Source organism: Choloepus didactylus, chromosome 9 (assembly GCF_015220235.1).
Source record: "Choloepus didactylus isolate mChoDid1 chromosome 9, mChoDid1.pri, whole genome shotgun sequence".
Classification (NCBI taxonomy): Eukaryota; Metazoa; Chordata; class Mammalia; order Pilosa; family Megalonychidae; genus Choloepus; species Choloepus didactylus.
The window spans coordinates 101,164,761-101,188,958 of NC_051315.1; the positions used below are offsets into that span (position 1 = coordinate 101,164,761).

General features: G+C 37.3%; 1 protein-coding gene and 1 pseudogene across 1 annotated transcript in view; one reads left to right on the forward strand and one right to left on the reverse strand.

Moving 5' to 3' along the window:
- The window catches only part of PTH2R (parathyroid hormone 2 receptor), a 114,176-nt gene that overhangs the window by 10,027 nt on the left and 79,951 nt on the right, over positions 1-24,198 (forward strand). Inside the window, exon 2 of the mRNA XM_037850365.1 lies at positions 23,588-23,690. Coding sequence (XP_037706293.1) covers positions 23,588-23,690 — 103 coding nt within the window. The remainder of the gene's footprint in view (positions 1-23,587; positions 23,691-24,198) is intronic.
- Positions 3,515-3,964, reverse strand: LOC119544820 (annotated as a pseudogene).

A 24,198-nucleotide genomic window follows, 5' to 3' on the forward strand; every position in this document is an offset into this window, starting at 1 on the left:
ATAACATTCACTTCATGATATATGTTCTTGATTTAGTTGGAGATAATTGTAGTTAATGCTCTTTTTTTGCATTGAGTATTGTCTCAGTATAGATGAAATATATTCTACATAGTTAAATTCCTCATATTATTCCCCCCAAAGGATTAGCCATTTACCATTTCCCTCATGCTACCCTTTTTTTTAAATCTTCATTTTATTGAGATATATTCACATACCATGCAGTCATACAAAACAAATCGTACATTCGATTGTTCACAGTACCATTACATAGTTGTACATTCATCACCTAAATCAATCCCTGACACCTTCATTAGCACACACACAAAAATAACAAGAATAATAATTAAAGTGAAAAAGAGCAATTAAAGTAAAAAAGAACACTGGGTGCCTTTGTCTGTTTGTTTGTTTGTTTCCTTCCCCTATTTTTCTACTCATCCATCCATAAATTAGACCAAGGGGAGTGTGGTCCTTATGGCTTTCCCAATCCCATTGTCACCCCTCAGAAGCTACATTTTTATACAATTGTCTTCGAGATTCATGGGTTCTGGGTTGTAGTTTGATAGTTTCAGGTATCTACCACCAGCTATCCCAATTCTTTAGAACCTAAAAAGGGTTGTCTAAATTGTGCATAAGAGTGCCCACCAGAGTGACCTCTCGGCTCCTTTTGGAATCTCTCTGCCACTGAAGCTTATTTCATTTCCTTTCGCATCTCCCTTTTGGTCAAGAAGATGTTCTCCATCCCACGATACCGGGAGTCATATTCCATGTTGCCAGGGAGATTCACTCCCCTGGGTGTCTGATCCCACGTAGTGGGGAGGGCAGTGATTTCACATTTCAAGTTGGCTTAGGTAGAGAGACAGGGCCACATCTGACCTCATGCTACCCTTTTATAGCCATAACCCTTTCCCAACCCACCTACCACAACCCACTGCCTGGCAACCACTAATCTGTTTCCATAGCTGTAATCATTATTTGAGTCTTAAAAAATTAACTATGCTTTGTTTCTAAGTAGAAATCAGATCTTTAAAATACCTACAATAATTTTGTGTGCAGTTAAAATGAAAGAGAAAAAAGATGAGTACTATGTATGAAGGATGACAGATCTATGTGATAACCTTCCTAATGTTGCCATCTTAACTATTTATGAGCCATGGCATAGACCACGCGATCTTTTCTTAAACCATTTTCAATCCTTTTCTTGCATAAACACGGTCATAGGAATTTATATGGATGTACAACCAAATGTGCAAAATAAACTGGTTTTCAGATTTAGTTCTGAGTTAGAGGTCAGTGTGTGAAAGAATTAAAAAACTTGAGAAATGCTGTGTTTGTATGTGTCTGTATATGTTTTATAATGTATGTTTTATCATATTGCCTGTTCTCCTTTGAATTAAAAAAGGACAACTAGGGAAACACTTTCATTGTTGGTGATTTAATTAAAGGATATGGTTTAATTATATGTTCCTTAAAGTTATAAGTTTTATTATAACACAGATTCTTTTTCAATATTTTAATCCCATACTATAGATGATAAATTATAAATAATTAAAAAATGGGTTCATTTTCAAACTACCTTCATATTATAAAAGCTTTGACTATCCTCAAAAGAAATCACACTCTTGAGAGTTGAGCATTTAAGAAACATTGGCATTTAAGAAATTAAAATAAAATAATCATAGTTACAGGTGTCCTGTTTTGAAGTCTGTGTGAAAACATGCAGTAGAGAGTTTAAAAAAAAACTTATTTGGCCCATCAATACTAGGGCATAGGAGTAACTCTGAATTCCAGGGAAAACTTGATGTTACAGACTGACTCACCTTTCTCATGGACTATGGAAAATGGAATGACTAGCTTAGAAGGGTGTGGTAGTTTAGAGCTGTTATGTACCCCAGAAAAGGCAATGTTCTTTTAATCCATTCTCGTGGGTGCAGACCTATTGTAGGTGGGAATTCTGATTAGGTTGTTTCAATTGAGATGTGATCCTGGCCATTCAAGGTAGGTCTTAATCCTTTACTGGAGTCCTTCATGAGAGGATAAAAGGTAGATATTTTGGAGAGAGCTGAGAGAGAGAAATGTCCTGGTGATTTTGAGAACCTACAGACGCTCGAAGAGAAAGCCACTGGAATCTGAAGCTGAAAGCTGCGAAACCTGAAACCCGGGAGCCAAGACCAGCGACACTGGCCATGTGCCTTGCTATCTGACAGAGGATCCCTGGATGCCAGCAGCCTTTCTTTTTTTTTTTTTTTCTTGCTGCATGGTAACATTTGTGTGCTTTTATGAAACATTTTTTTATTACAAAGTACAACAGTTTTAAATGGTTCTGCAGAAGTTAAAAATGGTATTGTTCTATGAAGAAAGATAATATATTTTTTAAAAGAAGTACCACATTAAAATTTACTCATATATAAAACATTGCTTTAGGTAAGGTGGTGTTCCAAAATAAGCAAGAAAATCTGATCTACCAAAATGTACCAGAAACAGTGCTTGCAGTTTGATGATAAATTTAAGTGATAACTTCCAGCTTCATATCTATAAAGAAATTGAGGTCAAATAACTCTAAAATAAAGTAAACAGAGAGACATCATTAACAACATCATTAGATAATTATGAAGCTATTGATAGAGTAGTCCATTACATTTTACTGAGTCATTAATTAAGTACCCAAAGAGCTGCATATAATACTTTTTGATCTCTGTTATAACCCCCTGGGGAGAACTAGCACATCTGGATGGCTGTGAGGACTTGCCATCCATTACTACTCATGAAATTGAGAATAAATTGAAATGTTAAAAGTAGAAAACAGCATCCATATGAGACAACTTAGTATCCTGAAGTCAAACTTTAAATAAGATACAAACCAGGTGCAAATCCTTACCTTTCAACACTAATTTAATAAGAAAATACATTAGAGAGATTTTCACAGCTGAGAAATTTAGTGCAAAAGCAGAAGAGAAAGGCCAAGCAGAAGAGGTGACTGTGCCGGCCCCAAACTACTCTACAATGCTAGGATTTCTAAGTCCTCAGAAACTCATGGGCAGACCACCCTCATTACCTTGCCAGGACTTTTTAAAAAAGAGCTCTGTTAAAAGCTGCTAGCATGCCCTAAGATGACAGTGTGCATGGTCTATGAATACACAGAAGAGAGAGAAATAAAAGAACCATAGGAAATGTGGCCTCTGGGGAGAAAGCACTTTGTTATGGGAGTGAAAGTTAAGCTACCGGACTCTCAGAGAAGAGCTATTGTTGAAATAAGTTGTTTCATTTTTCGTTCTTTCATTTTCTCCAAAAGGCTGAAAGTCTGCATTTTACTTGGCTCAAAGCCATAAAACAATTGATAAGTCATTCTTTAGGAAAATTTATTGGTACCCCTAGAGCAGAAACCGGTAAACAGAGTAAGTCTGTACAAAGCATTGTTCTATGAAATGAATTGTTACACCAAATTCTTTTCAGTACAGTCTTGTTGCTGTAACATAACTCCTAGAGTTTCAAAATCTGGCCAATACGGGTATCTCCACTACTCTGTTTTGTCCTTCATAGCTGCTTCCTCTCTCAGGCGAGCTTTCTTTTGTAAATTCAGTCTTGTTAAAGACTCATTTCTTTTGGCAGCCTTTTTCCTTCAGTAGTTATCCTGCCACTGTCAGGGCAGTCATAATAGAGCTGATCTTCACCCAGACCTTGTTCTTTGCGTCATCAAGCATCTCAAACAAGACAAAATCTGGGATTTCATCTTTTTTGATTCCTGACCGTATCAGGATCTTCCTCTTCCAATCGGCAGGCTTGTGTAAAGGCACTCGTGGCTGGAAGAGTGGGATGGAGCTTTGAGACTTTCCTGTGGTTTAGTGCAAAATCTGCTTATTCTCTCTAGATCACTGTTTCTGGTGGGTCTTAACCTTGAGGAAGCTTCTCTTTGACATAACCTGAAACAACGTCTTGCCGCCGGGTGCAGGCCACGGAAGGTCTCCATGGCCGCCTTACTCTGCCGAGCAGCACAGCGCCTAGGCGCAGCAGCCTTTCTTCAGAGAAGGTATCCTCTTGTTGATGCCCTAATTTGAACATTTTCATGGCCTTAGAATTGTAACTTGTAACTTAATAAATCCCCATTGTTAAAACCAAACCCATTTCTGGTATAGTGCTGTGCCAGTTTGAATGTATTATGTCCCCCAAATGCCATTATCTTTGATATAATCTTGTGTGGGCAGGCCTATCAGTGTTAATTAGATTGTAATTCTTTGAGTGTTTCCATGGAGATGTGCCCCACCCAACTGTGGGTGATGATTCTGATTGGATAATTTCCATGGCGGTGTTGGCCCACCCATTCAGGTTGGGTCTGAATTAAATTACTGGAGCACTATATAAGATCAGACAGAAGGAGCAAGCTGCTACAGCCAAGAGGGACACTTTGAAGAAAGCACAGGAGTTGCAGATGAGAGACAGTTTGGAGACGGCCGTTGAGAGCAGACTCTTGTTCCAGAGAAGCTAAGAGAGGACAAACAACCCAAGAGCAACTAAAAGTGACATTTTTGAGGAGCTGCAGCCTAGAGAGGAATGTCCTGGGAGAAAGCCATTTTGAAACCAGAACTTTGGAGCAGACACCAGCCACGTGCCTTCCCAGCTAACAGAGGTTTTCCAGACACCATTGGTCATCCTCCAATGAAAGTACCCGATTGCTGATGGACCTTGGACACTATGTGGCCTTAAGATTGTAACTGTGTAACCAAATAAACCCCCTTTCATAAAAGCCAATCCATTTCTGGTGCTTTGCAGTCTGGCAGCATTGGCAGACTAGAACAAGTGCGTTTCAGCAGCTTTAGCAAACTGGAACAAAGGGCATTAATTCATTTTAAATATATTATTTTAATACTTCCCAAATTAATGCCCAATTTGATGTAACCAATATTATAATAACTTTTAAAGAAAGCATTATATATATTAAAGAAACTTGCTTTATGCAGGAGATATTTTTGCAAAATTATGAAATGGTCATCATTTTTTAAAATCTTTTTAAAAAATCATCTTTGGCAATTTTTTTATACTGTATTTTATAAGTTGGGACAAAAATTTATTTTTTTAAAAAATTAAACTTTTAATTTTGAGATGATTGTAGATTCACATGAAGTTGTAAGAAATAATACACAGAAATCCCAGGTACATTTTACCCAGTTTTCCACAATGGTAATATCTTGCAAAACTATATCACAGCCAGGATACTGACATTGATACAGTCATAATATCTCCATCCCCCAAAGAATCCCACTTGTTGCTCCTTTATAGCCACATCTACTTCCCTCCTGTCCCAGCCCCTCCTTCATCCCTGGCAACCACTAATGTACATACTTTTATATAATTTTATAATTTCAAGACTATTTATATAAAGAATCAAACAGCATGTAATCTTTTGTAATTGGCTTATTTTTCACTCAGAATTCTCTGGAGATTTATCTAGGTTGTTTTGTTTCTCAATAGTTATTTCTTATTTTTATCACTGAGTAGTATTTGATAATGTGGATGTACCATAGTTAGTTTCACTGTTCATACATTAAAGGACATCTGAGTTGCCTCTGGTTTTTGGCTATCATAAATAAAGCTACTAAAAACATTACTGTATGGATTTTTGTGTGAATGTAAGTCTTCATTTCTCTGGGATTGCACCAAGGAGTGTAATTGCTGGGTTGTAATGTAATTGCATGTTTAGTGTTTTAAGAAATTGCCGCATTGTTTTTGAGAGTGGCCATACCATTATACATTTTGGCCAGCAATGTATGAGTTGATTCAGTTTTTCCACATCCTCACCAGCATTTGATGTTGTCCCTATTTTTAATTTTATCTATTCTGATAGATATGTAGTGATATCTTATTGTGGTTTTAATTTGCATTTCCCTAATGGCCAATAATGTTGAAAATCTTTTCATGTGATTATTTGCCATTTGTTTTGCTCTTTGGTGAAATGTTTCATCATATCTTTTGCCCATTTTCTAATTGGATTGTTGTTGTTTTTTTTTTTTTTTACTGTTGAGTTTTTAGAATTCTTTGTATATTTTACATATAAGTCTTTTGTTCATGGTTTGCAAATATTTTCTCCCACTTTGTAGCTTAGCTTTTCATCCTCTTAACAGGATTTTTGATGGAGCAAAAATTTTAATTTTGATAAGGTCCAATTTGTCAGTTTTTACTTTTATCAATTGTGCTTTTAGTGTCAAGTATAAAACTTTTTACCAAGCCCTAGACCCTGAAGATTTTCTTCCATGTTTTTTTCTTAAAAGTTTTAGTTTCACATTTTACATTTACATCCATAATTCATTTAGAGTTAATTTTGTATAAGGTATGAGATTGAGGTCAAGAGTCATTTTTTTGCCTGTGGATTTCCATTTGCTCCAGCACTATATGTTGAAAAGGCTATCTTTCCTCCATCAAATTGTTTTTGCACCTTTCTAAAAAATCAGTTGTACATATTTCTGTGAGTCTATTTCTGGGTTCTCTTTTCTGTTCAATTGATCTATGTCTATCTCTCCACCAGTGTCACAGAGTCTTGACTATTGTAGCTATAAAATAAGTCTTGAAATTGGGTAGACTGGTTGCTAACATTTTATTCTTCTTTTTCGGAATTCTTTTAGATATTTTAGTTCTTTTTCCTTTCCATGTACATTTTAGGAAAACATTTTCTATATCTATGAAGAGTCTTGCTGAAATTTTGATAGGGATTCTGTTAAACATGTGTATCAATTTGGGAAGAATTGACATTTTACTCTGCTGAATGTCCCAATCCATGAACAAGGTATGGCTCTCTATTTATTTAAATCTTCTTTGATTTCTATCAAAGTTTTAAACACACATCTATGCCCAATTTGTTTTTTTAAACTCAATTTTGTTGAGATATATTCACATACCATACAATCATCCAAAGCATACAATCAGTTGTTCACAGTACCATCATATACTTGTGCATTCATCACCACAATTGATTTTTTGAACATTTTCATTACTCCAAAAAAAAAAATTAAAGTAAGAATAAAAATAAAAGTAAAAAGGAACATCCAAAACATCCCATCCTCTCCCCCCATTATTCCCAATTGATTTGTTTTTGTTTTTGTTTTTTGTTTTTTTCATTTCTCTTCCCCATTTTTTTAGTTGAAATTGTTCACATACCGTACCATCATCCAAAGATCCAAGATGTATAATCAGTTGCCCATGGTACCATCATACAGCGTTGCATCCCTTACCACAATTAATTTTTTTTCAGTTTTAGAACATTGTCATTATTCCAGAAAAGAAATAAAGACAAAAAAAAAGGAAACTAAAATCCTTCCTTACCCCTAACCACTCCCCCATCCATTACTGATTCATAGTATTGGTATAGTACATTTGTTATTGTTCATGAAAGAATGTTAAAATACTACTAACTGTAGTATATAGTTTGCAATAGGTATATATTTTTTCCTGTATGTTTCTCTACTATTAACTTCTAGTTATAGTGTCATACATTTATTCTAGTTCATGGAAGAGATTTCTAATATTTGTACAGTTAATCAAGGATATTGTCCACCACAAGATTCACTGTTTTATACATTTCCATCTTTTAGCCTCCAGCTTTCCTTCTGGTGACATACGTGACTCTGAGCTTCCCCTTTCCATCACATTCGCAGACCATTCAGCACTGTTAGTTATTCTCACAATGTGCTACCATCACCCTTGTCCAATAAGCAACCATTCGCCGTTCTTTAGCCTTGTTCTATATCCTGGTAACTTATATTTCATGCCTATGAGTTTACATATTATAATTAGTTCACATTGGTGAGACCCTGCAATATTTGTCCTTATGTGTCTGACTTACTTCACTCAGTATAGTGCCCTCAAGTTTTCTTTGTCAACCCATTTCTTTTAAGATGGTTTTGTTCACACACCATACATTCCATCCTAAGTAAATAATCGATGGTTCCCTGTATAGTCACGTATTTATGTATTCACCACCATCACCACTATCTATATAAGGAAGTCTTCATTTCTTCCACAAAGAAGGAGGAAGAGTCGAAGAAGGTAGAGAGACAAAAGAAAAAGAAAAAAGAAAGAGAGAAAAATAAAAATATAACACTAGGAAGTAACAAAAGGAAAGACAGCATTAAACTAAAGTAGAATAAAGAGACAACATCACCAATGCCAAGAAGTCCCATACCCCTCCTTTATGTCTCCCTCTTGTATGCATTTAGCTTTGGTATATTGATTTTGATACATTAAAGGAAGCATAATGCCATGTTTCTGTTAATTATACTCTCTAGCTTTCATTTATTGTGTTCCTCTTTCAACCGTACTCACAGTCATCTTTGTGTAGTGTACTTACATTCCTGTGCTACCCTCACCCAAAATTGTGTTCCAAACCTCTCACTCCTTTCTTTTCCAATCTGTCTGTAGTGCTCCCTTTGGCATTTCCCATAGAGCAGGTATCTTGTTCACAAACTCTGTCATTGTCTGTTTGTCTGAGAATATTTTAAGCTCTCCCTCATATTTGAAGGACAGTTTTGCTGAATATAGGATTCTTGGTTGGCAGTTTTTCTCTTCCAGTATCTTAAATATATCACCCCACTTCCTTCTTACCTCCATGGTTTCTACTGAGAAATCTGCACATAGTCTTATCAAGCTGCCTTTGTGTGTGATGGATCGCTTTTCTCTTGCTGCTTTCAGAATTCTCTTTATCTTTGATGTTTGATAATCTGATTATTAAGTGTCTTAGCATAGGCCTATTTAGATCTATTCTGTTTGGGGTATGCTGCACTTCTTGGATCTGTAATTTTATGTCTTTCATAAGAGATGGGAAATTTTCATTGATTATTTTCTCTATTATTGCTTCTGCCCCTTTTCCCTTCTTTTCTCCTTCCAGGACACCTATGACTGTACATTCATGCATTTCATGTTGTCATTCAGTTCCCTGAGATGTTACTCATATTTTTCCATTCTTTTCCCTGTCTGTTCTTTTGTGTGTAGGCTTTCAGGTGCCTTGTTATCTAGTTCCTGAGTGTTTTCTTCTGCCTCTTGAGATCTGCTGTTGTATGTCTCCATTGTGTCTTTCATCTCTTGTGTTGTGCCTTTCATTTCCTTAGATTCTGCCAGTTGTTTTTTTGAACTTTCAATTTCTACCTTATGTACTCCCAGTATTTTCATTATACGCTTCTTCTCTTTTGCCATATTTTCCCTAAGCTTTTAGAATTGATTCAGCATTAGTTGTTTCAATTCCTTTATCTCAGTTGAAGTGTAAGTTTGTTCCTTTGGGCCATAACTTCATTTTTCTTAGTGGTTGTAGTTTTCTGTTGTCTAGGCATCTGGTTTCCTTGGTTACCCCAATCAGGTTTTCCCAGACCAGAATGGGCTCAGGTCTCAGCAGGAGGCAATATTATATGGTTTCCCTGAGGGTGGGTCTTAGAGGTTTGGCACACCCTGTGATGCCTCAAGCTGCTGTGCTCTTCTGCCCAGAAGGTGGCACTTGTCATCCTGTCACTCCTGACTGTTGTAAGGAGATGTGGCCTGTGGCTGTTTTCCCCTAGGCTCTGGGGTCTGGTTCTGAATGGAAGGTGGGTCATAGAGCTTGGCACCACCTTCTTCCTCTTAGGGAAGATACACCCCCCAGGGAGAGGTCATTTACATTTGAATAGTCTCTCTGACTCTGCTGTCTTCACCCTTGTCTGGGTCAGAGTGCTGGGAACTGAAAATGGCTGATGCTTTCTCTGTTGAGCTGAAAAAGGGACAGAAAGCCCCCCTTCAGGGCTGGTCTGTGGCCCCCCTCAGTTTCACCATTGGCCAGTGATAGCACCTGGTCCTCTGGGCTCCCTCTCCCTCCCAGAGAGGTCCTCTGGCTCTCCAAGGTCAGCTGTCACTAAAAGCCTGTCTGCTTGTTGGGGATTCCTAGTTTGTATTGAGCAGTCCACATTTGTTAATTAAAACCTGAGTTGAAGCTGGGCTGAGGTATATTTGCTAGTTCAGAGAGTGCTGCTCTCTAGCACAGCGAGGCTTTGCAGTTCATGCTGTGGGGGGAGGGGCTCCCAGCTCAGATCTGCAGTTTTTACTTACAGATTCTATACTGCGATCTCAGGCATTTCTCCCAATCCAGGCTGGTGTATGATGTGTGAAGTCATGATTGCCCCCAGATTATTTACTAGTTGTTCCTGGTTGTTTATTAGCTGTTCCAGGGGAACTAAATAACTTCCACTCCTCTCTATGCCGCCATCTTCTTCTGTCTCTAGCATTGTGTAGTTTTGAGCTTAGAAGTTATGTATGTGTTTTGTTGGTTTATAACTAAGTATTTCTGTTTTATTTTTAGTGATTTTAAATGGTATTGTAGTTTTAATTTTTGTGTCCATGTGTTCATTGCTAGTACATAGAAATAGAATTTTTGTATTTTTATCTCTTATCTTGCAACTTTACTGAATATATTAATTCTAGTATTTTTTTGTAGATTTATTTTTAGATTTTCTATTTAGATCATCATATAATCTGCAAATAGGGGACAATTTTATCTCTTCCTTTCTAATCTGTATGCATTTCTTTTCCATTTGTTGTCTTATTGAACTGGCTAGAACTTCCAGCACTTTGTTGAATAAGAGTGGTGAGAATGGACAACTTTGCCTTATTCCTGGTCTTAGTGTAAAAGCATTCCATCTCACCATTAAGTATGTTAGCTGTAGGTTTTTTGGTAGTTGCTCTTTATCAAGTTGAAGAAGTTCCCTGTATTAGGGTTCTCCAGAGAAATAGAACTGACAAGGTATATATTGATATAAATAAATCAATCTCTTTATATATATTAATATTTTATATATCTAACATATAAATATATAATTTATATATAATTAAAATATAAATATAAAATTTATATATAATTAAAATATAAATATATAATTTATATATAAATATATAATATATATAGATTTGTTTATTTATGATATGAATTAGCTCATATAACCATGACAATTAGCAAGTCAAATCCCATAAGGCAGGTTGCAAGCTGGAAACTTAGTGAAGGTAATATTGAATTGCCCAGAAGAAGTCACAAGTTGGAAACTCTGATGAAAGTTAAATTGAATTCCCCATGAATTCTGACTGCTGAAATTGTCAGTTGCCCCTTTAAGGCCTCCAACTGATTGGATGAGGAGACTCCTCTCATTGCTGAATGCAGTCTCCTTTGTTAATTATAGATGTAATCAGCAATCAACTGACTAATGATTTAAACCCATCTAAGAAGTACCCTCACAGTGACAATCAGGCCAGTGTTTGCTTGACCGAACAACTGGACACCATAACCTAGCCACACTGACACATGAAATTAGCTATCACCTTCCCCTTCCTTTCTATTTTTTTTTAGTTTTTATCATGAATGGGTGTTGAATCTTTTCAAATGATTTTTCTGCATCAATTTATATGATCATATACTCTTCCTTCTTTAGCTTATTAATATGGTGCATTTCATGCATTGATCTTCAAATGTTGAATCAGCCTTACATCCCTGGAATGGTCATGATGTGTAATTTTATGTATATGTGACTAAATTCTATTTGCTAATATTTTGTTAAGGATATTTGCATCTATCTTCATGAAGATAGTAAGCTGTGGTTTTCTTTTTGTGCTGTTTTTTTCTGGGTTTGGTGTCTGAGTAATACTAGCTTTGTAAAATAAACTGGGAACTGTTCCCTGCTTTTTTATTATCTGGAAGACATTTTACAGGATTTGTATTAATTCTTTTTAAAATATTTGCTAGAATTCTTCAGGAAAGTTCTCTTGGCCTGGAGAGTTCTGTTTTTTTTTAATGCAGTTTTATTGAGATACATTCACACAGCATAAATCCATCCAAAATATACAATCAGTGGCTCATAGTATCATCACATAGTTGTGCCCTCACCACCATGATCAATTTTAGAACTTTTCATTATTCCAGAAAAAGAAATAAAAATAAGAAAAACCCAAGACATCCCATACCTCCTATCCCCCCTCCCATTATTGACTCCTTATTGGTACAGTACATTTGTTACTGTTGATAAAGGACTATTAAGATGTTACTGTTAATTATAATCTATAGTTTGCAACAGGTGCATTTTCTCTGTATACCTCTCTATTGTTAACAGTTCCACAACTTTAGCCATTTCCATTATTGTAAAATATAACACACAGAAAGGTGTCAACTCTTTTTTTTTGTTAAGACTTATTCACGTACCATACAATCATCCAAAGTATATAATCCATTGATCACATTACCATCATATAGTTGTTCATTAATTACCCGAATCAATTTTTTTAAACATTTTCCTTGTACCAGAAAAAGTGAATGCAAGAAAAAAAAAACAAGAGTAAAAACAGAACACCCAAATTGTACCCCACATTATTCCTTTAGTTTTTTTTTTTTTTTTTTCATGTTTTCTACTCATCCCTCCATACACTGGACAAAGGGGAGTGTGAGCCACATGGCTTTCCCAATCACATTGTTACCTTTCATAAGCTACATTGTTATACAATCATCTTCAAGATTCAAGGGTTCTGGGTTGTAGTTTGATAGTTTCAGGTATTTACTGTTAGCTATTCCAATTCATAAAACCTAAAAAGGGTTATCTGTATTGTGCCTAAGAGTGCCCACCAGAGTGACCTCTTGGCTCCTTTTGGGGTCTCTCAGCCACTGAAACTTATTTCATTTCATTTCACATCCCCTTTTTGGTCAAGAAGATGTTCTTCATCCTACAATGCTGGGTCTAGATTCCTCCCCAGGAGTCATATTCCACATTGCCAGGGAGATTTACACCCCTGGATGTCAGATCCCACATTGGGGGAGGGCAGTAATTTCACCTGCTAAGTTGGCTTAGCTAGAGAGAGAGAGGGCCACATCGGAGCAACAAAGAGGCATTCACGGGGAGACTTTAGGCACAATTATAAGCAGGCCTAGCCTCTCCTTTGTAGTACCAGTCTTCCTAAGGGCAAGTCCCATGATAGAGGGCTCAGCCCATCAAACTGCCAGTCTCCAATGTCAGTGAGCACATCAGCAACCATCGAGGTAGGAAAGCCCAACACCCTTACATTCTCCCCCAGCTCCTCAGGAGGGCTCTGCATATTTTTTCATTGTTTTTTTTTTAACTATATCAAAAAAAAAAAATTAAAAAAAACATACAATAAAAAAACATTTCAAACATACAATAAAAAAACATTACAAACAAACCAAAACAAGGGAATAAGAAAAAGACAACTAACCTAAAATAGCTACTTTACTTCCAACACGTTCCTACTCTACCCCAAGAAAATAGCCTTATATAGCAACATTTCTGTGAACTTGTTCCTACCATACCCACCAGAAATTAACAAAACATAGTCATTCCTGGGCATTCCCAGACTGTCAAATTTACCGTCAATAGGTTATCTGTTCTTATTAGGTTATCATTCCCCCTTCACTAATTGCTCTCTATCACTAAGTCCCCTACATTCTACATTGTAAACCATTTATTTTATATTTTTCAATGTTCACATTAGTGGTAGCATATAATGTTTCTCTTTTTGTGCCTGGCTTATTTCACTCAGCATTATGTCTTCAAGGTTCATCCATGTTGTCAAATGTTTCACGACATCGTTCCTTCTTACTGCTGTGTAGTATTCCATTTTGTGTACATACCACATTTTATTTGTCCACTCATCTGTTGAAGGACATTTGGGTTGTTTCCATCTCTTAGTAATTGTGAATAATGCTTCTATGAACATTGGCGTGCAGATATCTGTTCATGTCACTGCTTTCAGATCTTCCAGTTTCTAAGTTTTCTAAGGAACTGCTAAACAGTCTTCCAGAGTGGCTGAACCATTATACAGTCCCACCAACAATGAATAAGAGTCCCAGTTTCTCCACATCCTCTCCAGCATTTGTAGTTTCCTGTTTGTTTAATGGCAGCCATTCTAATTGGTGTGAGAGGGTATCTCGTTATGGACTTAATTTGCATCTCTCTAATAGCTAGTGAAGCTGAACATTTTTTCATGTGTTTTTTGGCCATTTGTATTTCCTCTTCAAAGAACTGTCTTTTCATGTCTTTTGCCCATTTTATAATTGGGCTGTCTGTACTATTGTCATTGATTTGTAGGATTTCTTTATATATGCAAGATATCAGTCTTTTGTCGGATACATGGTTCCCCCAAATTTTTTCCCATTGAGTTGGCTGCCTCTTCACCTTTTTTGAAAAATTCCTTTGAGGTACAGAAACTTCTAAGTTTCAGGAGTTCCCATATATCTGTTTTTTCTTTTGTTGCTTGTGTTTTGGGTTTAAGGTCTAGGAAGTGACCACCTAATACAAGGTCTTAAAGATGTTTCCCTACATTATCTTCTAGGAGTTTTATGGTACTGTCTTTTATACTGAGGTCTTTCATCCACTTTAAGTTAATTTTTGTGTAGGGTGTGAGGTAGGGATCCTCTTTCATTCTTTTGGATATGGATATCCAACTCTCCCAGCCCCATTTGTTGAAAAGACTGTTATGTCCCAGTTCAGTGGCTTTGGGGGCCTTATCAAAGATCAGTCGGCTGTAGATCTGGGGGTCTATCTCTGAATTCTCAATTCGATTCCATTGATCAATATGCTTATCTTTGTGCCAGTACCATGCTGTTTTGACTACTGTGGTTTTATGATAAGCTTCAAAGTCAGAAAGTGAAAGTCCTCCCACTTCATTTTCTTTTTCAGAGTGTTTTAGCAATTCAAGGCATCTTCCCTTTCCAAATAAATTTGATAACTAGCTTTTCCAAGTCTGCAAAGTAGGTTGTTGGAATTTTGATTGGGATTGCATTGAATCTGTAGATGAGTTTGGGTAGAATTGACATCTTAATGACATTATCTCTAATTTGTCAGATCTACAGCTTGGTGGTGTACACTTTCACTAACTAATCAGCATATGGCATCTGCGAGCCACCTATTCCCTTCAAGCCAGTTCTCCCCAACTTTGTCTTTGTGGTGAATGGGGGTTTGAATCTTATGGGGGCCCATTTGGTGCACCAAGTTTGCATGTGTAGTTAGTGCTGCCCACCCTGAATGTAGGGCGTGTGTCTGAGGAATTAGGGAGGGAGGGCCACTTTAATAATCAAACCTCCCAGGTGTTCCTAGGGATTTAAAGCTGTTGCAAGAGTCTAAACCTTCATTTCAGTCTTGCCACGGTTTTTCTCTGCTGCTGTCTCACAAGTCTTTGGTATTGGCGTATGGTCCCTGGGACTTCCAAGTGGGTCCCTCTTCCAAGCCGTGTCCTCCTAGGGCCTCTGCTGAGGGAAGGCTGTGGTATGTCACAAGTGAGCACCATCCCCCTAGGGAAGTTCTGGGTTGCAGGGCCATGTAGGGGCATTCCTAGCCTGCTGAAAGAATGGCTGTATGGGGCATGTTAATTTCCCTCCTTTTCCCCACCCCTCCGCCTTCCTAGCTCCGGGACAATTAGCTGCAGGTGCACAAAAGGCGATCGTCCCTGTCAGATATTGGGGCATGTGCGCATGTTGCTGGAAACATTTCCTGTCGCACTGGGTTTTTTGGTGCAGTTCTGGGATGCAGCGCCGGCACCAGGCAGGAGCATTTCCAGTATGCCAGGAAGATGGCTGTATGGGGCATGGTTATTTCCCCTTTTGGCTAACCTCTGCCTTCCCAGCTCTGAGACAATTAGCGGCGGGTGCATGAAAGGCTATCGTCCATGCCAGATGTTGAGGCATGCCCACAGGTTGTGGGACACAGTTCCCTCCACTCTTCACTGTGCAGTTCTTGCTGCCATATCTGCAGCCGCTTTTGGGTTTTTTAAGCTAGTCTGACACCAAACAGCAACTCACAGTTTTCCCAGATGTCAGCGTGGCTGCCTGTTATTCAGCAGGCTCACTCACTCATTTCAGAACGGAGACTCTTGGTTTCACCCGATGCACGGTCCCTGTGGATTTAGCAGACCTTGTCCAGCTGCTGCATCACAGAACTGGGGTTCTGAGTCACTTTCTGTCTTTTATCTAGTATTTTTCACAGAAATGTTTTTTTGCCCTGTCTCTCCTAATCACCATCTTCCGGTCCACAATAGCTGTCAACTCTTTATGTATAACTCGATAAGCAGTTATATAGGTAATTTCAAAAATTGTTATGGGTTATAGTTCTACTGTCTCAGTCCCTTCCCTGTTATGCAATACAAGGTATATACAGAAAGGTGGAGACCTTCATTGCTTTGGTTGGATTATCAGTATCCCCAGACAAAAAAAGGTGTGGTACCTGTACAGGGGATGTAGACCCCCTCTGATGGACCTGGGATAGGATCTGGAGAGGCTCCAGAAAGCCGTTCTTTTCCTCTGCACTTTCCGGCCTCCCCAGTAGATGGTGGTCTTTAGTTACTTATTGATCTTCAAAAGCTGTTTAACTGATGGAACCCAGTGGTACATGACTGGGCAGGCTTAAACTGCAGAGTTCCTGTGCTCTCAATTCACCAACCTATATCTGTCTCAGTGTTGGACTGTGTTCCCCTCTGTATTTGGAGTGGAGGTTCCCTGTAGCTGCCCCAGTCTGCAGTCATCCCCCAGGCAGGGATCAGGCCTTTTGATGCTGCTTCCCTCATGGGTGGGATATTACATTATATGTTCACAACATCACAGTCTACTGGTGCCATCATTTTACTAGTTCAGATGAAGTATAGAAACCTTACCTCCCTTTACGTACCTTTACCCTCTCCCATTTATAATGTAATTTTCTTAAGCATTTCCTCTTCATGTATTTAGAGCCACATCAAACTGTTTAATTTTTGCTTCAACTGTCAAATATAATTTTGAAAACTCAAGAGGAAAAGGAAAAGTTACTGTATTTAATCATATTTTTACTTATTATATTCTTTTCTCCTTCCTGATAGTCCAAGATTTCTTCTTTTCTCATTTCCTTTTCAGTTATAGAACTTCCCTTAGACATTCCTTTAGGTCTGCTAGTTACAAATTCTCTTGGTTTTCCTTCCATCTGAGAATTTCTTGGTTTTCACTTCTTTCCTGAAAGATATTTTCACTGGGTATAAGATTCTCTGCTGACAGCTTTTTCTTTCAGTACTTTCTCATGAGAAATCATTTGCCATTTCAATTATTATCTTTTTGGGGTCACTTCATTTCTTTTTTTTTTTTTTTTTTTTTTCCACTTCATTTCTTGAATAGATAAGTTTATGTCTTTTCCCAAATTTAGAACATTTTCAACCATTATTCCTTCAACTACTGTTCAGCCTGCTGTCTTTCTCTTCTTCTGGGACTCCAAGTGTTCAAATGTTAGGTCTTGTGTTACAGTTCCATGGGTCCCTGAGGCTCTATATTTTTTTAGTCTCTTTTTTACCCTGTTGTTCACATCGGGTAATTTCTATTCTTCTAGATTTAATTTTCTTTATTCTTTTCTGTTTCCTGCATTCTGCCATTGAGCTAAACTAAGGAGCTTTTAATTTGTATTTTTCAGTTCTGAAATTTCCATTTTTTTCTTCTTTATATCTTCAGTTTCTTTGCTGAGGCTTTTTATGTCTTCATTTGTTTTGGGTGTGTTTATAATTGTTCACTGAGATGCTTTTATCATGCTTTAAAAACTTTTCCAGATAATTCTAACATCTCTGTCATATTGAAGTCGGCATCTATCAATTTGCTTTTTCTTTCAATTTAAGATCTTCACTTGCATGACAAGTGATTTTTCATAGAAACCTGGACATTATCATATTGTATTATGAGTGTCTGGATCTTATTTAATGGCTCTGGCTAGAGAAGTGGGGATGCAAGCTGGCTACTGCTCAGTGGAGGTAGAAGCCAGTGTTCCCCAGTCATGCTCTGTTGATACCCGAGGAGTGGGATTTATTGCTACTGTTGGGTGAGGGTATGAGTTATGCTCCCATGAAGTTTCTGCTGACATTACAGTGATGAAGTTATTGTTACTGCTTGTCTGACTTCTCACCGGGTCTCCTCTGACACCACCCCAGTGGTGAGGTGGAGGATACCTTGTTACTGATGGTTAGTGGTGGAAGTTCAGGCTTCCCATATCATCCCCACTGACACCTCAGGTGGGGTGGGGGCTTTAGGGAGCATTATCACAGGCCAGCAGGGATGAATGTACCCACTACCTACTTTTCTTTCTCTAAAACCACTACAGTGAGGTAACTCTTTACCACCTCACAAGGGTAGAAATCCAGGCACTCCACTTGGCCTTTGCTCGTGTGGTTGAGGTGGGTTGCATTTGTTTTTTCTGGGTTATTTGACAGGGGTAGAGGGATTACTGTCTATAAGTTTTCTGTCTTGCTGGGCTGCCTCTTCCTTGGTCCTTGACTAGGAAGAAGCTTTCCTTGAGGCTTTTTTTGATCTGTGCCAATTGGTGTTTTTGAGTTGCCAGCTTCTTCAACTTCAAATCAAGGATATATGAAGCAAAAAGAAAATACAAGGAACTCACTACTGAGTCATCCCTTAGGTCCCCATATCTCTAGCCAGTCTGTTTTCTTCACTACATCCTGTCAGTATCTTATGTTTTATTTACATAAATAGTCCATAGTTTTTAGTTGTACTTAAAGGGAGGAATAAGAAAATGTAAATCTACTCCAGCATCCCAAAAATGGATGTTCCAGAATGTTTCTTTTTAGGTATATCTGATTTATGGTTTCATGTCTACTTGAAGATGGAATAAATGTGAATATTGTAATTTTGAGGATCTATAGATTCTGACTAAGAATTGACATCTATAATGACAACTTTGGGAATGTTCAATAAAACATACATTATCATATTAGGGCTTCTCTTAGCTGCCAAGTTTGTGATAGATTGAAATACAACATTTTATTTCAAATCATAAATGGTCACTCAGGAAAAAATATTAACACCCTTTGTTATAAATTTAATGTTTTGGTTTGGATGCAATTGTTGTTTTGCAGTATGGATGTTGAGTATGAAAACTGTTTTAAGTATGCATCATAGTAATGCCATTCTATGGTAAAGAACACTTGTGTCTATAACAAAGGAAGAAGAGAAAACAGTATAAAAGGCAAGCATTTTCTTGCTCTCCTTTGAAATGATTGAAGATCAACTTCATAGATCATGAATTAGCATATCATAATCAACTTGCTCTTGGTTAAACTAGCCACATATTTAGAACAACATATATCTAGAAGCTATAGTTTATAGGCTGCTTATGATTCTGAAAAGTTTATCCCCAAAATAAGGCTGCCTCTGCGCAAAAGGAAACACAAATGAATATGTTCAAGTAAAAATGGTACAAGGGGGTGGTTTGAAATGTTCCTGCTTGATAATTGAGGTCAGATTTCTCTGAATCAAATTTATAGTTCTGCAACTTGTTTGCAGCTTACCTGGTGTTTTCTAGGATTGAAGTAAAAGAAAGTAACTATTTAACCCCCCCCACCCCCAAAAGAGCAAGAAAAAGCAAACACCAAATGTTGCTTATTTCTAGAGAATGAATAGAAAGGAGTAAAAATTTTCTGCCATGCCCACTCAGATGATTCATCTGTTACATTTCATTCTCTCTTTTTGGTATGTGAGATTTTATGGCTCATTTTCAGTATAGCTACTGTCTCAGAATCTTGGCTGTGTTAACCTGATAGCTAAATTCTTATATATATCCTGATCCACAAAATTAGTTTTTGCTTTCTCTTTCCTTTCACAAATATCATGAAAATAAATTTGGGCATTGAGCCATGAATACAATCTAGAGATCTCCAAAACTGATACTTGGCTGTTTACTGAGCTATTCTATGTGATATTCTGTGTAAGTTATATTATGTTCTATAAAATATGTTAGAAAATAGTAAGCTCATACTTTTCAGGAATACAGCATTTTCTTTAATGTTAAATCCAATTCTTATGATGGATTTTCTTTCTGTATCTTCCCTTTCAGTTTAAACTACAAGTCTGTAATTTTATGTGTCATTTACAATCATAATTACCAATTATCTCTAGGTTTATTACCTGTGGCCCATGATGTAGACATCTTTGTATTTCTAATGTTCAGTCCATAATGTCTTAGATACAGCATAAAAAGGCTTATTTTGCCACTTTCCTTAAAGAATGGTTCTGGAGAGTAAGTATACTTGCAGCCTGAAATTAAAGATTTGGGATTTGCAAAGGACTGTATTATTTGGAGAATGTAATTTATGTAAATTCATAGGTTTTATCTCATTTGATTTAAGAATCTCTAAATCCCTAACAGTAAAAAGAAATGCAAATTTCTGGTCCTTGTTATTATTAATAAGTCTACAGAAAACAGAATATTTCACATTCTTTTTCTATAAAGTAGATTGTGGTTGTTTAAAAATACATCTACAAATTTTTTGAAACCTCCCTTAAAGAGGTGGAGAGTACTTCCTCCCCCATTGATTGAGAGTTGGTGACTAGCTTTTAACAAATAGAATATGGTAGAACTGACCATGAGTGACTTCTGAGTGTAGGCCATAAAAGGCTTTGTGGCTTCTTCTTGCTTTCTTTCTGGGATCCCTCACTCAGGAGAAGCCAGCTGCCATGTCCTAAAGACCTTCCAGCCTCCATATGGAGAGAACCTTGTGGTGAAGAAGTGAGGCCTCCTCCCAACAATCATAGAGGAACTAAGGCCTTCTGCCAATGGCCATGTGAGGGAGCCATCTTGGAAGTGAATCTTCCAGCCAACAGTCAAGTCTTCAGGTGACTTCATCCCTGGCTAAGGTCTTGACTGCAATCCCAAGAGAGACTCTGAGCCAGAGCCTCCTAGCTAAGTTTCTCCTAAGCTATGAGATAATTTATATTTGTTGCTTTAAGCCATAGAGTTTTGGGGTAATTTGTTACACAGCTGTAAATAACAAATACAGATTTTTTTCTCCTTAGGATTTTGTTCCTCTGGAACCACTCTTGGTACCAAATGAATTATATTATGGAAACATGACTTTGATGTTGTCCTTTTTGAAAATTAAATATAGTTTAAAGGAATGTGTGTGGGTGCCATGTGTCACCTTGGTTAGGTTAAACTATATTTCTCAGAATTCCCTTCCTTCTATGTTTCTGGGTAGGCTGAGCCAAAAGAGATGTTGTTTTCTTTCTTCCCCCATGACAGTTGGAGAGCAGAAGTAAAGCAGCCACCTTTATTTATTTTTAAAATAGTGACTCAGAAGACAAAGGCAGGCACTTTTGTATCTTGCATACATTGTTACTTACCTGCTAGCTCATCTCCTTGGTGTGGGACAGCAGTGAAGCCTACAACTGCTACAGCTTTCCCTGGGTCCTCTAGTTTCTCTGACTCCTGGGCCAAGTGTGTATTTAGGTCCAGCATGAAGGGCACAAGCTATTCCTGCAGGACACCCACATCAAGGTTGGAAGCACTGAGAATTAACATGGGTTCCTGTGTCCCTATGGGTTCTAGCTCATGCTTATGGTTCCAGAATGTTCTTGCTCTCCACTTTACAATCATCTTCTCTTTTCAACTGTCTGACCTGTGGATTTCAAGCTCCAGTGTCAGAAACAAAAACAGAAGCTTCCAGAGACTGTTTAACCAATTCCCAAAATTACATTTGGTCAAATCTCTGTAACATACTTTATTCTAGCTCTATCTCCCTCTATAGTGTCTCTTAATTTTTTAGTAATTCTACTCCTCTGGTTGAACTCTGACTGGCAGAATGATCTTCACTCTCACCTGTATCTTTGAATATATTGGTTCTCAAACTCATTAAAGTAAGCACTAGAATCACCAGGGATTCCTGCGAAACATGAGGATTATCAGTCTCTGCCTCCAGAAGTAAATTGTGATTCACTGGGTCTGGTGTGCAGCCTAGGAATCTACATTTTACACAGGCATCAGATTCAAGTGGTCCAAGCACAAGTCTTTGAATAAACACCTTGTGCATATTTTTTTCACATTTTGAAATATATTTGGTTGAGCTTAAAGTTTTCTGATAATACAATTTCCTTTCCATTACTAGTGGTGTTGAAGGCAAGCCTAGGTGACTCCATCCAGCAAACATTTATCAAGCACTTTTTGTTTGTTAGAAACCTGCCCTGGGTGGGAATGGGTGGAAAGGCACCCAGCAACATTTCTTTAAAGGAGCTCAGAGGCTAGATGAGAAAACAGCGGTATATTATAGAAATATTTTCAAAGTTAATAATAGTACATATAGTAATATCTTGTATTGCATAGCATAATATATACTAAAAACGAAAATAAATAAACATGATAAACTTGCTCATTTGGGGGGGATGAGTTGAAGTTAGAGGGTCAGGTTAGGGGCATAAAGTGCAAGGAAGGCTTCACTGAAATGAGTGGTCTTAAGCTAGGTTGGGAGAGAACTCTGTTCATGAGCAAATGCACAGAGAGGAAGATGAGTATGCCAGAACACCATCGCAAGTCACACACCTTTATTTGCATATCCTTCCTCCCGTCCAGGAAGAAGAACCAAAAAGACTAAATAAAAAAAAGGCAGTCCTTCCTTCCTCTTCCTTCCTTCTTCCTTCCTTCCTCTGTTCCTGTCTTCTTTCTCCTCCATTAGCTTGTCTTTCTTTTCTTTTCTTTCTTTCTTTCTTTTTCTTTCTTTCTTTCTTTCTTTCTTTCTTTCTTTCTTTCTTTCTTTCTTTCTCTATCATCTCTCTTTCTACTTTCTATCTAATCTATCTCTATCTTTAATCTATATCTATCTATTCATCTATCTAATTCATCAGTCTCTTTATTTAAATGAGGGACAAACTGTGGTTTGGGACATTTCTCTATGAGTAGAAATTTATTCATTTTAGAAAGAATTTTTTGAGTTGGGGTCTTATAAAATGCTACTGTACCTCTTTGTATTTCTATTAAAAGTGATTTTCAGATAAAGGTTTGAGAAACCCTGTGGTCTTTCAGAGCAGGTTCAGGGATAAGGGAAGGTTCAAATTGGTGACAGTGTTATTCTGCAGTCACCTTCCCTTAGGCTTCAGCCAGAACAGTTCTGCTATTATATACGTATATTTTTAATATATAGTTTTCTCATGAGATTTTGCTTGAAGAAAAAAGATTTGAAAATGAAAGTCTTTACTATAATACCAACCACATGAATTTTTTTACTTAAAAAGTATTTTAAAAATTTTGATTAATGGATAATAGATATGTTGGTGCGTATCTCACCTTTACAGAAAGAGGGTGTTAAGGCAAAAGGGTAATTATAGACTGTCTTTTATTTCATAGATGAGTAAACTGAAGCCCAAAGATGTTAAATGAGTTGCCCAAGCTTTCACTGGTACTATTTTGTTAGAGTTATATTTGCAGTCTTCCATTCCATTGCTTTCTAAATGTCACAAATGAAGTCACATATTGCAAGAGAATTAATAAACTATTGGGTCTTCATAGCATTCCAGGAAAATTTCAATCTGCTTATTATACTTTTCTAAATGTATCATGTAATATAATTATTGAATTATATTAAATCTTTCTTCCTATTTTCTTGCATAAAATTTTTTTCTTTAGGCTAATCAGGGAAAAGTAAAATTATTCTCCAATCTTATACGCTGACAGATTTTTAATTTTAATTCAAGTAAAGGACTATTTCAGATAGCTTGATATCAAAACTTTAATTTCAGTTTATTAAAAGATAATTTTAAAATGATGAGAATGTTTTTTTCTATTTGTTGTTTGTATTTTGTTCATTTGTACAGTTGGATGCTGATGGCACCATTACTATAGAGGAGCAGATTGTCCTCGTGCTGAAAGCTAAAGTCCAGTGTGAACTCAACATCACAGCCCAGCTCCAGGAGGGAGGTAAAGATGCTAAGAAGATTGTGGCCTACCCCTCTCACCCCATCCCAGTCCTCAAAAAGATTGCAAATATCCCCCCTGATTTAGTGTTAGAGAGGTCCTTATCAGACAGTTCCTGTTTCCAGGTGGAGGGGTGTGTAGTAGAATAATGCTCTTTTCATCTCTTTACCCCACGTGCTCTTCTGTCCTTATGGAAGGAGTGACTTGCCTGATCAGTGAATTTGGGAATAGCAGCTGGGCCTGTGCATATCAGCCCCTCCTCAGGCCTCTTTTGGGGTCTGTCTGCTTGCAGAGAACATGCCTGACTCATGTAAATCCTCTCAGTTAGTTCCAAATTCAAGTGGGAAGGAGGGTGCTACTTACTGAGCTCTCTAAATTTCCAACAATTTGAATGTAGCAGATAATTTTCCTAAAGCCATGCCTCCATAATAAAATATGCAGTTTGATATCTGCTGCATTCTAGTCTCAAATATTAAAACATTTTTTGTGATTAATTTCTTGATTGATTATG